This window comes from Cervus canadensis, chromosome 32 (assembly GCF_019320065.1).
Source record: "Cervus canadensis isolate Bull #8, Minnesota chromosome 32, ASM1932006v1, whole genome shotgun sequence".
Taxonomy (NCBI): domain Eukaryota; kingdom Metazoa; phylum Chordata; class Mammalia; order Artiodactyla; family Cervidae; genus Cervus; species Cervus canadensis.
The window spans coordinates 14,804,284-14,821,700 of record NC_057417.1 but is presented as its reverse complement, the minus strand read 5'-3'; the positions used below and the strand labels follow the sequence as shown (position 1 = coordinate 14,821,700).

General features: G+C 38.6%; 1 protein-coding gene across 1 annotated transcript; it reads right to left on the bottom strand.

Moving 5' to 3' along the window:
* Positions 1–3,659: 3,659 nt before the first annotated feature.
* ANKS4B (ankyrin repeat and sterile alpha motif domain containing 4B) lies at positions 3,660–14,397 on the bottom strand. The gene is made up of 2 exons (XM_043456188.1): positions 14,181–14,397; positions 3,660–5,209 (listed from the first exon to the last, which is right to left on the bottom strand). The coding sequence occupies exons 1-2, from the start codon at positions 14,342–14,344 to the stop codon at positions 4,135–4,137; spliced, it is 1,239 nt and encodes a 412-aa protein (XP_043312123.1). The 5' UTR covers positions 14,345–14,397; the 3' UTR covers positions 3,660–4,134.
* Positions 14,398–17,417: the final 3,020 nt, after the last annotated feature.

Genomic DNA, 17,417 nt, shown 5'->3' with positions numbered 1-17,417 from the left:
GGGGATCTGCTTCCCCTATTATCCAGGCCTGGGTCACATGCCCCCACTTTGAATTCAGCAGTACAATCAGCCCATCTGACCACATAAGCTGACAAAAGGAAAGGAGTCTTTTACCAAAAAGAGGAGGGCTATATACCAAGTAGGCAAAATTTATAGATATCCACTGCAGTGTCAGTACTGAAAAGGCTGTTGAGAATCATCTAGTCCAGCCTTTTCAGCCTACAGATGGGGAAGCTGAGGTGCAGGGGTGCTTTTCTCAGGTCCCCTGAATCACTAACAGAGCTGTGTTGTCCATGTCCTGCCAAAGACCCATTCAAATTCTCCCTCTCCAAGGCTCTCCTAGGCTGGTGCTAAGTCAGCAGAAAGAAAAGCATGTTATTTTGCTTTGTTTTCTTACCCAGATTCCTCCTGGCAGGTCCTCTTCATGCTCTATGTAGCTTAGCCAAAAGTTTGTCATGTCAGCCAGGTTGTCTAGCCTTTGCGCTAAAACAAAATACCCACATGATCTACTCTGCACACCTCAAGTGACTATGGAATCTTTGGGGGGATCTTAATGGTCACAACTCTAAGGAATGTGTAAAAGAGGGTATGTGATAATGAGGTTACTAAAAGCACCTTAATGCATTCATAGATTTCTTATTTCATTTTTAAGAGTCCCTGCAATAATTTGTGCTAGGCTGCTAACAGAAAAGAAATAGTCCTCACCCCAAAGAGCACAGATAACTCTCTCCAGCTATTTAGAGTTAGGGCAGGAAATGGATCTAGAATAGCTTATGCAATAAGAAGTTTTTTGCCTTTCAAGGTTATTCTTTTCCATTTCACATTGCCCATCCACCTCAAATGCTTGCTTTGTGAACTACCGAGGTCGACAAAAATCCTAGGAATCAACAGACCAGAGTAATCTGCATCCTACCTCCAGCCTAGGCATCACATCCAGTTGTTTAGCAATGTTTATTGATTATGTGCTGTGTGACGGATGGGCATTTGGTACAAGGGATATCAGTGAATAAAAGACAGAGAAAATCCCCTGTCCTAAGGGACCTTATGTTGTAGTAGGGCAGAACCTAGCTTCTCTGCTAGGGAAGTGGGCAGAGGAGAATTCCCAGGAGCTAGAACTCTTTAATTTGCCTCCTTTGCGCCTTCATATGTTAAGTTGTTGGTTTTGTTTAGTTACTAAGTCATGTCCAACTCTTTGCAACCCCATGGTCAGTGGCCCACCTGGCTCCTCTGTCCATGGGGTTTCCCAGGCAAGAATACTGGAGTAGGTTGCCATCCTCTTCTCCAGGGGATCTTCCCAGCCCAGGGATTGAACTCAGGTCTCCTGTCTTGCAGGCAGATTCTTTACTGTCTGAGCCATGAGGGAAGCCCTCATATATAAGAGCCAAAGTAATTTTGTTTGGTTCATACACTTTAAACCAATTTTGCAATAATCACCGATATAGAATTTACCCTTTAAATGGAACAGGAGTTATTCACAGAAAGGTAGATGAACCTATGGAGTCTATAAGCTGGAATACTTTAATGAAAATATAATGCAACCATTTGGGGGAAAAAAATAGCTAACAACCCATGCTGGCCTCACTGTTTTATGTTATTCACTATTATTACATAAAAGGATTATGTTTGCTCCTTTTTTTTAATTCAGCAATTTGATTGAAGTTTTATGTGAGGTTTTAAAATCTGCATGCTCTCCAAATTCATATCGCTTTATCTCATCACAGAATTCATGTAAACTCCAATGGAATTGTCCTGGTGAGCGCTTCCAGTCCTGCTGGGCAAACATCCCCTTCCCATATTTCTGAGCAAACTGTTACCTCTCCAGTAGGGCAACATGGAAAAATTCCAATTAGAAACAATCAAATGCCATGAAGCAAGACTAAATGCTATGATGCTGAATTCCAGTAACATTTTTGCTGGCCTATCTTTTCTCATTTTCCCTCAGAGTACTTTTCTATTTCCTATTCTGTCTTCCAAGTATCAGAGCTGATGTCCAGCTCAAAATTCTTTGTACCACCCCCATGCCACCTCTCATTTGCTATAATACATCACCAAGCTTTCTATATTATTTTTAACCTCTGAGAGTGATATACAAAGCACTGCTGCAAAGCATCCTTTTTGTTAACAGTAGAACTCTCCTAGTGGCTTATATTTCTCCTGTATCCTAGCAGTGTCTCATCACGTAGATTCTGGCATCTACCCGGAGAGAGGATCCTGGCCTCTACAATAATGAAATACCAATAGAGAAGGACTCAGACACTACTACTTTTTTTAATGCCTTCTAAAACTACTGCTTTCGTGTACATTATTTCGTGTACAGTTGTAATTTATTCCAGAACAATGCAATGTGATATTTGTAAACATAATAATCCTATAGTAAAACATATTCAGTGACTGACAACTTTCAGCCCATTGATTGAAGAAGAATGTGCCAGTTGCTCATCAGATTTAAGCATTTGTATCCTCCAAGGTTCCTTCTGAAGTAACACAAACAGCTGTGAATCAGGAAGCATGCTGAAGCTATTTCTATGTTATACACATAGTCAGTGGTAAATTCTATTTAATGCATGTCTGGCTATAAAAATCCAGTGAAGTTTAACTATTCAAGTAGGGTTTCATCTTGAATTTGAGATTACCATTGAAATATGAGCAGCAGTGTTAGTGTTGACAGTTTATATTGTAGAACCTACATGTATTCAGATGTGCAGAAATGGTGATAGACAACAGTAAATAAGATATGTATATAATAAGCATACAAAGATTCACCTTTTACAATTGAATTTTCCCAAAAAAGAACCTAGATTTCTTTTTCCTTTTTTAAATTTCAGGAGGCATTTATGCTTAGGAAAAAATCATCTAACCATCTAAAAATCATCTCATCATCTAAAAATCATCTAATCTTCTTTTCTGTATTCTTATTTTCCCCTCCCTGCCTCTCTTGTCTTAAGGAAAATCTTATTCTGCTAGGACTGCTGTAACAAAAGACCACAGACTGGGTGGCTTAAAGAACAGAACTTTATTTTCTTATAGCTCTGGAGGCTGGAAGTCCAAGATAAAAGTGATAAAAGGTTTGGTTTCTCCTGAGGCTTCCTTCTGTGGCTTTCAGATAACTGCCTTCTTGCTTTATCTTCACATGGCCTATTCTTTCTCTTCACATGGCGATGCAAGCACATCACCAGTGTATCTACCTCTTCACAGGATGACTGGAGTTAGAATCCCTAGACTCAAGATCAAAAATTAAGCATATAAATTTTGGAAGGACAAAATTTAATCCATACAGGTACTGTACATTTTATTTCATCTCTCTCTCTACCTGCCATTCTGTCTCTGTTCCCAAGAAGGAATGTTACAGACCCATTTCTATTACTTGTAAACATGTAAACATCTACTGATTAGGGTTAGACACATTCAAGTTGGGCATCAAGCCACAGGCCAATGGAGGAATTTTAGTTTCCATCAACAGGTAAAGTCATGGAGCTAAGGATCAGAAATTAGGCAGCAGCTAGTGTAATAGGAGCAGAGAAGGAAGTGGCCACCCACTCCAGTATTCTTGCCTAGAGAATCCCGTGGACAGAAGAGCCTGGTGGGCTGCTGTCCACAGGGTCGCACAGAGTCAGACACGACTGAAGTGACTGAGCATGCATGCATGCATTGGAGAAGGAAATGGCAACCCACTCTGGTACTCTTGCCTGGAGAATCCCAGGGATGGAGGAGCCTGGTGGGCTGCCATCTATGGGGTCGCACAGGGTTGGACACAACTGAAGCGACTTAGCAGCAGCAGAAGCAGTGTGATAGGAGACTATAATTTTAAGTTCAGAGTTAGGAAGTAAAGTCTTTTCTGTTCTCTGTCATCCATTTAATCCTTTCTATATTCAAAAATATCAAAAAGATAATTGAAGAGAAATGTCATTTCCTTATTCCCGTTTCTTACCTCCTTGAGTTTCTCACTAGTGGTTTATATGAATTTAGGTACAGAGTATTTCTCAGAGTAGAATTTGGCCTTCTTTCTTAGGTGGACACCTCCAAAACCGTAGAAACCCAGTAGTCTGGTATTGGGTACAGAGTAGGTATTGCCTGGAATATCTCCACAGCATCACCCCCACCTCTATAGACTCACCCTGTTGACCCAACACTCCATCAGAGATTGGTGTCAACCAACTGCCCAGGCTGTTGTAGCACCTGCTTCCTTCTATTTATGGCATTAAGAACTTTCTTCCTGGGACCAAGCTGCATTTGGATGCTCTGAAGGTCCTCATCAGAGCAAAGCAGCAGAGCTTCCAGATCAATCTGCTCTCTCATGAAAATAGGAAGGAATTCTTCCAAGTAGTGGGACTGCAAGAACACTTCCAGGGGAGTAGCGTCAACCACATCTTCCTCCCAGTCCACTTCATCCTCATCCCAAGGCAGATCATCTTCATGGTTGTTTTCCTCTCCCTCTTCATCAGCCTCAGCTTCTCCTTGTCTCTGAAGCAATTCACTCGGCATTGTAAACCCCAGCTCCCTCCTGCTGTCTGAGATGTCTTCAGGGCTGAATATTCTATTCCTTCCAAAAACAACATTTCCTAGACCTGGACGGTTGAGAATGGATTCGTGTTGCATACAGCTGTCCCCCTCTGCAGATAACTGGAGCTTCTCTATGAAGTCCCCTGAGAATTCGTCTTCCTCATCCTCTCTGAACACTTCCATCACATTCTTCTGCCCACTTTTGCTCTCATGCCCTAACTGCTCTGCTGTATCTTTGTTCTTCTTGAACTTAAGCTTCAGGGTATCTTTAATACCCTTAGACAGTGACCCAAATGTATTAGAAGCAGAAGCATTTGAAAGGGGTGACCTAGAGAAAGTTCCCTTGGAAGAAGAAAGGGTCCCAGATTCCTCCTTGCTGTATGTGCGGGCCATCTTATTTTGGTGCTTCTCCTGGAGCCTTTCACACTCTTTGATCTGCTTCTTGACATTCTTCTGAGCCTGCTCCTTCTGCCTGGTGACTTTCTTGGGGTTCATGATGTTCTGGGAGGTGGCAGCCTTATCCAGAAGAGCGACACATTCATTCTGCTCTCTGCTGGCAGCAGCATCCAGCGGAGACTGTAAGTCATTGTCCAGAGCAAAGATGTTGGCACCAAAGTTGATCAGGAACGAGACGCAGTGGGCATGACCATTGGAGGCTGCATAATGTAAAGGAGTATTTCCCCAGATGTCACATTTATTAGGATCCCCTCTAGAAGAGAAAATATAAAAAATATATACTAATTTTTTTCTCTGAAGATGAGGTCTAAGAAATAAAAAATTAAAACAAAGAACAAAATGCAAGTTAATCTTGCCTTGACATTGTTACAAGATAACTTTGAAAGTCCAGATATGTCACATTTAGGCATCACGTGACCAGAAACAATCCATATCTACCCTGTATCTTGTTTTTAGAAGCAACAAAGCTTTCTAAGAAACTCCCAAAATGAGTAACTTTCATGTCTCATTGGCCAGAATCAGATCACATCCTAGGAGAAAGGAAATAGAGCTACCTTCTTTATCTGAGATTAGACTTTTCCCCTAGATAGGATTACCCCATGCTATGCTGCTAAATGTTAACAACCATCTCATTAAGGGAAAAGAATCAAACACTGATTTATATAGCATGTGCCAATTTCTGTCGGGTAAATATACCACCACAACACATTTTACGCACTAATATGACATTACTGGACACAGAATTTGGAAGAGAGGCATAGTAGCAATTGATTATAAATTATTCCCACCACATAGATATTTAATAGATGTGCACAATCTTAAGAGCAAAGATAATATAGTAAAATGTGGTAAAATAATTAGAAAGGAATAAGTTTTGAGTATTACCTTTTTGATATAATTTATTAAATTTAAGTTTATATAATTTTATTTTTAACAATGAATTGTTTATCTGATTCAGACTTCCTAAAACTTAGCAATCATCTCTCCTGAGCTTGTTAGATAGAGCTGGTTCTGAAACCATATCCTGTACCTTTAAAGGATCAAGGTTCATAAGGTAGACACAAGATAGAAACAAAAATGATAACATCAAGAACACCAAACCTGTTTCACAGTGTATCAGGGAAACCACAGATGTGGAAACAGCTTGCTGACAGCCCCTCCAACTGAGCATGTGCATCACACAGACGCCCTGAGGGACTCGAATGACTGATGGTGCACTTCGGATATCACAGGCTGAAAATCCATTACATATTACATACTGGACCCTTTCATCTCTAAAACTGCACATGTAACCCATGAAGAGGCATGAAGGACTGTCCTGCCTCCACTCTTGAAACTTACATTGAAACTTACACTTACTTTCCATCATGTGTTTCTAAGCAGCCTCCCCCTCTTTTACCTTACTTCCACAGTAAATACTCCATTCAAAAGCCAATCAAAGAGATGAATCTAAAGCAGTGCCTCTTGTCTCCTTGTTTCCACCCTTCAGTAAAGCCTTTTCTCTCTGCCAAGACCATTGCCTTGCTCTTTCCATTGCACGGTGGGCAACAAGCCCGCTTGCTCAGTTACAGTTCCAGCTCAGTTACAGTCTTAGCTAATCTGAGTCATAGGTAAGGAAATAAATAATAACAAAACTGGTTTCCCAACAGCAAGAAAGAAAAGAGGAATGGATGCTGGGCAGGAAGCAGTGTCTAATACAACTAATATTTGTACAAAGGGCCTATTGATTCCTCACTTTACTTTCCCATAATAACGAGTGGTTTGGGCTTCCCTAATGGCTCAGATGTAAAAGAATCTGCCTATAATGCAGGAGACCCTGGTTTGATCCTTGGGTTGGGAAGATCCCATGGAGAAAGAAATGGCTACCCCCTCCAGTATTCTTGCCTGGAGAATTCCATGGACAGAGGAGCCTGGTGGGCTACAGTCCATGGGGCTGCAGAGTTGGACATGACTGAGCGACTAACACTATAATAGTTCAAGGTAGAATTGGGGGCAGTATTAGATAGCATTAAGGGTACAGGGTAGGTAAAGAAGATTTGTGGAATGAATATCTACTAGAATCCTGCCCCAGACTAAATCCCCACCCCCTTGCCCTTCTCCTGTGAGGCCTTAAGTTACAAACAAGCATAAATGAAAAGTAATAACTTACTGTTAATTATGGCTCTGACCCCAAGCCACTGTTGAGAACTCTGATAATACAGGTACTAAAGGGCACCTTCCCTTGCCCTAGTCCAGACTCCAAAATCAGGATCTCTGCCGCCTTTGGCCAGGCTAGCCCCATGGGATGGCAGGAGAGAGAGTCTGAGAAGGTGTCTTAACATGCCTGGTAAGCAGCAGGTGAAACAGGAGGAAAGGTCCATGCCCTTGCAACTGGCATGTTAATGCACTGTGATCCTTCTGTTCCTTGCTATTTAAAGTCTGGTTCATAGACCAGCAGCAGTAACATCACCTTCAAGTTTGTTGGAAATGCAGAATCTTGGACCTCATCCCAGACTTCCTGAATCAGAATCTGAAGTTTAACAAGATCCCCAGGTTAAGTTCACTGCAAGTTAAGACCTGCACTAGTTAAGGTGACCCAACCAGTGTCCTATAATTTAGTGAATCAGATTTGTATCATAATTCCTCCATGGGAAACTTTGGTTTCTTCATGCTTTTTTGTTATAAAGCACTTACACATTCACTGCCCCCACCACCACTACCACAAATCACAATCTTTCTCTTAAAAATGAAAGAGAAGAACAACTCTCAGAGGGGTAAATAAGACCAAGCACTCAACTGATTTGCCCACCAGTTCAACGCAGTACACTTTGGCTCAGGCCTGCCTCCATGTCTCATGGTCTCCAACACAATGTGGTCTTACCTTAACTCCCCTCCGCTTTTCCTTCTACCTGCAATGAGGCCTCAAGTTCAACTTTTCTAGGACTCATTGTCCTTGTCTATAAATTGAGGATAATATTACCTACTCATAGAACTATAATGTGAATAAAGTCAACATACATAAAGCATTAGAAAAGTGCTTGGCACATAGTGAATACTCAATAAATTTTACCTGTTATCATTTCCCTTGACTCTAAACTCAAAATACTTAATTTCATATATTTTTTTCTTGTACCCATCTGGTAAATTCCTGCAACACTACAATAACCCTTCTGGCCTTTCAACACTTACAATCTTAATTCGTCAAATACACCCTGCCCTGTTTAGATAATACGTCTCAGAGGGCAAAACCTGTGTCGTTTGTCCTTTGTATGATATCTTCCACATCTCCTAGCAGATGTCTCAAACACAACCTAAAGAAGCCAAGATGTGATGTAAGTAACTTAATGGGGCCACATTTTTTTTTTCAACAAAGTCATAGTTAAGTTTAAGCTCCATCTAAAAGAATAGGCACTGTTCAGCTGTGGCTAATTGCTATCCTGAATAAAAGCAGACATGATATTGCCAGAGCTTCCATTTTCCAAACAAAACCAGAAATCCAGAATCTCAGGTGAAGCTTTTTGATTTTTAAGTGTTAGCTTAAATTTAAGAGAAAATTACAGTGAGGTCCAAATTAAACATGCTGTGGGCTAGATCCAGCCATAAGGTGACAGTTGGCAACTTCCTTCTGAAGAGAGAGAACAGTGAGTGTAAGCAGATGCACATATAGGTGACGTTACATATTTGGGACACCAGGAATATACTCAGTGTGGCCAGAGATAGAGGAAGGGAAATAAGTTCAAAGAGGAAGGAAAGAAAATGAAATTGAATCTAAGGAAAGCAAGTATTAAATAACATGATTCTGTTGCACAACCGTTTTCAAAAGAGGTCTAGTCAGTCTGCCTGATTTAGTTGTCTTGGATCAGAGGAGACCTCTTTCAACCTTAAAACAGTTGTGCATCTTAGGGAGGCACAGTAGCCTCAAAGATGGCGTTTCACTTTTTATTTATTTTAACCAAACACCACGTTCAAAAGACTTCAAAGAGAGGCTGTAAAACATCTAAGACATTACTGCAAATATAAACATACGGGTTAAATTTGCCTGACATTAGATTGGGTAAGTTAAAAAAGAAATTATTGAGAGGAGTGAGTTTGGGTGAGGATGTTGCAAGTATTAAGAGGTTGGATTAAATCCACATGCTTCAGGTCATAAAACAGGGGAATTTTCCCCACCCAAGGGAACTTAAATGATCCTTCAAAAGTAGGAAGAACATGAAGAAAACCTGAGGTGACCCTTAAAGATTGTTGCTCTCCTAAGAAACACAAAATTCCAAATTTAAAGATGAAACTGTCAGTAAGCTGATTCATGAGTTGCCCTGGAACATTTAAGTTATTTCCACTTGCAGAAATTCTATTTACAGACAACTTTCCAAATTGATGTACTACTTAAATTAAAATTTTTTCTATTGACAATTTGGGGGTTCTTCTTAACTCTGTCTTTCAATCTCTGGTGTCTTTCACATTTTTTGATAGAACCATTACACATTCCTGTCCAGATATTCAAAAACTCATCCCCCTCATTTGTTGATCTGAATACAATATTGATGTCATATTGTTTCTGTGGTCTAAATTCATAAAATTTTTATTTGATTTTTTTTCTATCCTTTTTTTCCCAAAAGAGAAACTCAATGAAAAGATTTTAAGTAATCATATTTTGCCCTTGCTTTTTAGTAGATTAGTACATTTTGGAAATAATTTTTATTATTGTTGCAAAATAGGCAATTTTCTTATATTAAATTACTCTGAGCATCTGTTCCATTTCAGTTTCTCCTTTTGAAGTTGATTTGATTTTTTCTGGAGTTGATCTCAGAAAAGCAGATCACTTTTTCAAAAAATGTTTTTCTACAAAGAAGGAATATTTAGACTCATTAGTAATCAAATAAATGCAATTGAAAGTAATACACCACCATCTATTTGCCTATCAGATAGGCAACAAATAAAAAGAATAATAATACTCAGTTTTGGCAGGAGTGTGAGGAAACGAAGAATGCTGGAGGAAGCATAGAGTGGTTCAAATTTCCTGGCATAGTATGTGCCAAAAGACTGTAAAACATAGTGCTCCTTTGAATCAACAATTCTGCTTTAAGGAATTTATCCTGAGGAAATATCAGACATTTGTGCAAAGATGAGTGATCAAGGATGCTCATCCCATCTTATACAAAAACTGGGTTCAAATTAAATGTCATGAACAAATAACTGATAAAATAAATTGTAATGAAACTATAAAGCAGGATACTATATAGCCAATGAAAATAATGTCATGAATCTTCCTTTTAACTGCAGATGGTCAATACTCTATTATTAAATAATTAGAAGAATAATCCAGAAGAGTTTGTATACTGTGATTGCCTTTTTAAGGGCTGAATGTAGGTACATTTAAGTGTATGTTCTTAAAGGGAAACATCTGAAGGAATATATACCCGAATGTTAATCACTGTGAGAATTCATGTGATTTTTGCTTTATTAAGTATATTTTCCAATATGACGTGAAATGTTACAAAAAGTTTGTATTCCTTTGAGAATCAGAAAGGAAAAAAATTATTTTCATTTTAGAAAATAGAACAAAAATGCTTTAAAAAACGCTTGCATGTTTTAAAAGCAAAATCAAATTCTGTATAACTGAGGCTATCTTCCCAATGTAAGACAGGTAATTATTGCTTTCCATCTTTAAAAGTAAAATAGGAAGAAAAACAGTTTTTAACAAAGCCAGAGTTTGGATATTATTGCTTGTCACATGATCCATAGTTCAATCAGGTAGTGACAGAAAGACACTAAAATCATCAGACTGCAGTAGACCTCAATAAGTGATTTACATCTAAATTCAATTTTTGATTGGTTTTACTTTTTAGCCCCCTTAAATGTAATGGGCATTTTGTTCTCACACAAGTGTTTAAAGATTGGCTATGATCAAAATCTGCCTGCAATGCAGGAGACCCAGTTTTGATCCCTGAGTTGGGAAGATTCCCCTGGAGAAGGAAATGGCAACTCACTCCAGTATTCTTGCCTGGAGAATTCTATGGACACAGGAGTCTGGTGGGTTACAGCCTATGGGGTCGCAAAAAGTCAGACACAACTGAGTGAATAGCACACACACTCAATGATCAAAATAGGTGGTGATCTGTGAAAACGCTTATAAGACATTTTTATAAGTTTATACCAGGCCAACTTAACAGATCTTAAACGCTCCTAGAGAGAAGGAAAAAAAATCTGGGATGTATTAGAACTGATCCAGAAGACAAGAGTTGAGAAGGAAGGACTAACCAGGGTTAGAATGTTGATGTTCATAATCAGTTTTTAATAAATATCAAACAATTACATTGAGAGAAATTACCATGCCAAATAAATACATAAAGAGTGGATTATATGACAAAATGCTTAGGGACAAATGACTAGCCACTTGGAGAAGACATAGTTAGATCACAATCTCAAATCTTAAAGAAATAAAATATGAGTTATTTAAAATAAAAAAAACTAAAGTACTAAAGAAAATATCTGTCAATATTTAGGCATGACCTCAAAGTTGGAATTACATAGTAAAATTGATATATTTAAGTACATAAATATATGTATTTAAATTTATATTTTCACTGATATTAAATATCTGATGTCAAAAATATGAATTATGATTTGTGAAAATATTTGGAAATACAGTGACAAAAGGCTGATATTCTAACTTTAAAAAAATCAATGAGAAATGTTGAAGACTCCAATATATAAGTAGGACAAGGTTATAAATACTTAGCTGACAAAAATGGAAATACAATGACTTCAAAATATAAAAAAATTTTCAACCCTGCCAGTAACCAAAGAACATTAAAGGCACATTGATATATCATTTCAAACCTACAATATTGACAGAAACAGGTGCTCACTTTCTGAAGAGCAATTTGTCAATAGACACCAAAAAAGTTTTTAAATGGTATATGTGCCTACTGATCCAGAAATTTCACTTTGAAGAATTTGTTCTCAAGAAAACATGAGTAAAGACTTATGTACAAGGATAATCATCACAGCACTATTTAAACCATGGGAAACAAGTTATTTGTTCAAAAGAGAGATTGACTAAAAAATATATTTATATATTATATTCATTAACTAGAATACTAAGAAGTTCCTGAAAATTAAACTGTAAAAGAATACATGCTGACATGGAAAAAATGTTTATGATATATTGAGTTGTAAAAAAAAACAACTGCATACCACACAAAAAATGTTTACTTAGTATACTATTTCATGTATATGTACAAATAGGCATGTGTAATTATTTATATATAATATATACATTTTAATATATGTGTGCATATATTTGTAGGTTCTATATATATTTTATACACACAATATATATATGACAAAACAGAGTATTTTATTCTTTATAATCTGTGTGCATATATATAGTTTAATTTGGGGAGCTTAGTTTATGTTAATTTTGTCATAAGTAAAGACCAGTAGAACAATTTGTATAAGAAAATGTTTCAGGCTTACAAAGAGAGAGAGAGAGCATAGGAGAACATCTAGGCCCTCTCATTTAAATTGGACCTTAAAATGGGAAAGGGTTTTCAGCACTGGTTGTGAAATGGTAACTGACCTCTTGCACTTCCTGCAGAGGTTATATACTTTGAGTAGGTGAAGAAAGTTTGGGAGAAGAAGAAAGATGATACAGTGTTCCATTCTGAAAGAGCTTGGCTGAAAGGGTCGGGGTAGAGGGTGATGTCTGGAAAACCTGGAAAATGGAAGTTAAAAGGAATGGAGTACATCAACTCCACTCACTTCCTCATTTGGTCTTCAACTCAGGAATTCTCTCCACCTTTGGTTCTTCTAACTCCTTAAAGTACCTCTCACTTCAATAAAGGTTGCCAACATCCAACATCCTGTCAAAGCTCAAACTTGATCCTCCTCTTCCTTCTACCCACTCAACGTTCAGTCAATTATAATCAATTCCACATCCAAATTGCCATCCATCCACGTCTCTCTGTTCCCACTGCCACTTTCCTAGTCCAGTTCGCCCCTCATCTCAACCATTAAAACAGTCCCTGAACATTTTCTTTAACTGCTATACAAGCGCCTGAGGAAAATTTTGTAAACAAAAAGTTACCAGGTGGCTCCCCTGCACAAACCCACCACAGTGCCTTTCCATGTCCTTGGGGAAAAGTTCAATTCCTTAAAAGAGTCTACAAGACTCTTGTGTCTGGTCTCCTCGCTTACAACTTGGCCTCTCCCCACTCAAGCCATATCCAGCCACACTTGACCTCTTCAGTGCCTAGAATACAGTACTCTTCCTTCCACCTTCATCTGGCCAACTCCTTATCGTTCAAACTCCAGTTTAGATGCTCAAGAAAGCCTTCCCTCACTACCTAGATTGGGATACCTGTCTTATTTATTTAGTGTTCTCTCTTTATCCCTTTATAACACATTCATGACATTTCCTCTCTCAAATTTGATCACCATTTGAAGATGGGAAGAATCATATTTCTCTTGTTGATCTAGCAAAATGGTTGACACAGAGCAGATATAGGTATTAATAAATACATATGTTATATATTAATATGTATAAATTCACTTGTCTCCTTTACTCACATTTTCTTTTTTTCTTTCTTTAGTCTACCTGGAGTTATAGTTGTCAATGCTGACTAGCCCCTCCAGCAACAAGTAGAAGACAGAAGCTAGCTAATTTCTGCTTTAGAATTTGAAGGGAGAGTATATGTACATGTATGTATTTGACAGCCACAGTGGTAATTAAGATAGGTTGAAGTTCCCTTTTATACTTATAAATCCAGAAATTTCATCTAAGAACCATGAACTTGCACTTGCATTGACTCTTTTTTTTAAGGCTATGGGATTTTAATGGCACAGATGAAAAAAAGAAGAAACACATCATTTGTTCCTAGTATACTTCACATCTTAAAACCAGGTAGATCACTGATCTTTTTTAAAGAGTCTAGCATTTACATGTCATGGAAAGGAGTTTTAAAGCTACAGAATTCAAATATCTTACCCCGAAGGGAAATAATGGTGACTTAGAGCTCAGGATTTCTGTGTGTGTGGCTCATAAGGGATCGGCCACCCCATGGTGCCAGTTCTCAGGGTGGAAAGAGAATATCGCTGGGAACTTTTCTCATTTCCTCTAAAAAGACAGTTTTTACACAGACTAGAATGAGAGCAAAGTATTTTCACTAATTCCCTGCCTTTGCTCCTATCTGCAATATCCTCCCATAAACAGTTTCCAGTCAAAACCATTGGGTTGAACTTACCCTCTGCTGCAGATTATTTCTAGGGCTTCCAAGTTCCCATGGTAGGCTGCTAGGAGTGTGGGGGTCATGCCATCTTCATCAGAAAGATTCAGATCTCTCTTGGTGGCCTCCTTCAGAAGTTCCAGGTAGCTATCACTAGCAGCTTGGTGATAGCGAGTGGACATTTTTCTGCTCTCCGAAGATTTGCCAAGTATCACTCTCCAGGCCGAACAGGATGGCAGTGAAGCAGCCTTCCTACAAAGCTGGTTAATCAGTGACAAGGAACAGTGTCAGCCCAGGGCAAAGCTCACTCCAGCCTCCCTCCATGGAAAGCAGCCAGAACAATTCACAGCACTGAACTTAGACCTTTTCTCTCTGAAATGGCCATGACATTGAAAATTGAAGACTGCTGTGTTCATCTTGAATGTCTTAAAAGAGGCACATTTTTCTTGTCTCTTAACAAGTTTTGAATATAATATTGGTCATCTAGGCACAGAATGAAGAAAATAATTTCAAAACAACTCAGAACTAGGCTAGCTCATTGGAGTGGTCCATTTTTCTAAAGTGCATACATACACTTTACAATACATTGGGGTATAATTTACATATTATGAAATTCATCCATCTAAAGTGCAAAATTCAGTGATTGTTACCAAATTTGAGCTGTGTAACTGTCACCGTGAAACCAAGCAGGCCCCTGTAGGAACTTCCCAGAGACAGACCCCCTCCTTACCAGTCTATTACCCCTTGTTTGTACAAAAGCTGTAGCTTTCTAGGCCCTTTCCAAGTTCTAAAGAGCAAATTTAATCAGAGAAGAGAGAAAAGGTAGAAACAAAGAAAAAGTCAAGCAAAACAAAATATTAATTGTTTAGCCATAAAACAAAGTCAAGGGCATTTAGTTCCTCCTTAATGCTTATAGATAATATCCTAAACAACATGCTTGAGCTATTTTGCAGACACTAAACCCCTCACCAGGTGGAAAAAGTTAACTGCATGCTAACCATCAACACATAGACTCCAAACCAGTTGGAACCAGAAGGTTGATGATTGAGATTTTCAAAATATCACCCTGTTACTTTATCATCAACCAATCAAGAACAGTGGATGAGCTGGTCACAAACCCTGTGACACTTTCCCATACACTGTCTTTAAAAACCCTTCCCTGAAAGCCACTGGTGAGTTTGGGTCTTTCAAATAAAAGCTTCTGCTTGGCACCCTGCAATAAATGCTGCATTTTCCTTCACCACAACCTGATATCAGTAGATTGGCTTTGCCACACGAGTAGTGAGCAAACCCAACTTCTGTTTGGTAACAACCATAATCCAGTTTTATAACATATCTGTATCCCCTGAAATATCCCTAATGCTAATTTGTAATCACTCCTCTTTTCCACTCCCAGCCTCAGGAAATCACAAATCTGTTTTCTGTCTCTACAGATTTGCTATTGGTAGGTATTTCATGTAAATGGAATCATACAATGTATAGCCTTTTGTAGCTTCACCTAAATTTTTGAGGTGTATGCATTTTACAGCATGTAACATTATTTCTTTCCCTTTTATTTCTGAATAATATTCTACTATACTAATACATCAAATTTTCTTTATTCTTCCAACAGTTGATAGACATTTGAACTGTTTCCACATTTTGTTTTTATGAATACCGCTACTGTGAATATACAAGTTTTTGTGTGGACATACACTTTCACATATCTAAGGTATAAATCAACAAATGAAATTGCTCAATTATATGGCAATTTATATTTAACTTTTTAAGAAACTGACAAATTGTTTTCCAAAGTGACTGTATAGATTTTCATTTCCATCAGCAATGTATGTAACTGTTCAGTTCAGTCACTCAGTCATGTCCGACTCTTTGTGATCCCATAGACTGCAGCTTATCAGGCTTCCCTGTCCATCACCAACTCCTGGAGCTTGCTCAAACTCATGTCCATGAAGTCAGTGATGCCATCCAACCATCTCATCCTCTGTCATTCCTTTCTCCTCCTGCCTTCAATCTTTCCCAGCATCAGGGTCTTTTCAAATGAGTTAGCTCTTCGCATCAGGTGGCCAAAGTATTGGAGTTTCAGCTTCAACATCAGTCCTTCCAGTGAACACCCAGGACTTATCTCCTTTAGGATGGACTGGTTGGATCTCCTTGCAGTCCAAGGGACTCTCAAGAGTCTTCTCCAACATCCCAGTTCAAAAGCATCAATTCTTCGGCACTCAGCTTTCTTTATAGTCCAACTCTCACATCCGTAAATGACTACTGGAAAAACCATAGCTTTGACTATGCAGACATTTGTCAGCAAAGTATGTCTCTGCTTTTCAATATGCTGTTGAGGTTGGTCATAGTTTTTATTCCAAGGAGCAGGTATCTTTTAATTTCATGGCTGCAGTCACCATCTGCAGTGACTTTGGAGCCCCAAAAAATAAAGTCTATCACTGTTTTCATTGTTTCCCCACCTATTTGCCATGAAGTGATGGGACTGGATGCTATGATCTTAGTTTTTTGAATGTTAAGTTTTAAGACAGCTTTTTCACTCTCCTCTTTCACCTTCATCAAGAGTCTTTTTAGTTCCTATTTGCTTTTTGCTATAAGGGTGGTGTCATCTGCATGTCTGAGGTTATTGCTATTTCTCCTAGCAATCTTGATCCCAGCTTGTGCTTCATCCAGCCTGGGATTTTGCATGATGTACTCTGCATATAAGTTAAATAAGCAGGGTGACAATATACAGCCTTGACGTACTCCTTTTCCTATTTGGAATCAGTCTGTTGTTCCATGTTCGGTTCTAACTATTGCTTCTTGACCTGCATGTAGATTTCTCAGGAGGAGGTAAGGTGGTCTGGTATTCCCATCTCTTGAAGAATTTCCCACAGTTTATTGTGATCTACACAGCCAAAGGCTTTGGTGTGTGAGACTGTTAGGGAAATTGAAATGGAGAAAGTCTTGTTCAGTCTTCAGAAGCAGGAGAGCAGGCTTCTGGCCTTGCTGCTGACCTGCCTGTACACTACTCAGACTCCATGCCTGCCTGCAAGCACAGAAAGTCAGGCAGCCCTTTAGATAAGAAAGTAAGTGGCTCTTGGAATTCTTGAGCCACTGGAGGTCTGGCCAACCACTTGCGGTCTAAAGAAACCCTTTGACTCACAAGATAAATAATACCATAAAAATGTTAAAGTAAAACGGGAGCTGCATTTTAGTGAGCAAACTGATGATGATATCAGTTTGCAATCTGGGATTATAAGCTGGAGCCCCTGAAAA

Bases quoted from the DNA above. Each gene is read 5' to 3' on its own strand.
- ANKS4B (XM_043456188.1), bottom strand. From the start codon at position 14,344: ATGTCCACTCGCTATCACCAAGCTGCTAGTGATAGCTACCTGGAACTT. The intron at 5,210-14,180 runs GTAAGTTCAACC...TTTCTCTTCTAG, and splicing joins GAAATAATCTGCAGCAGAGG to AGGGGATCCTAATAAATGTG.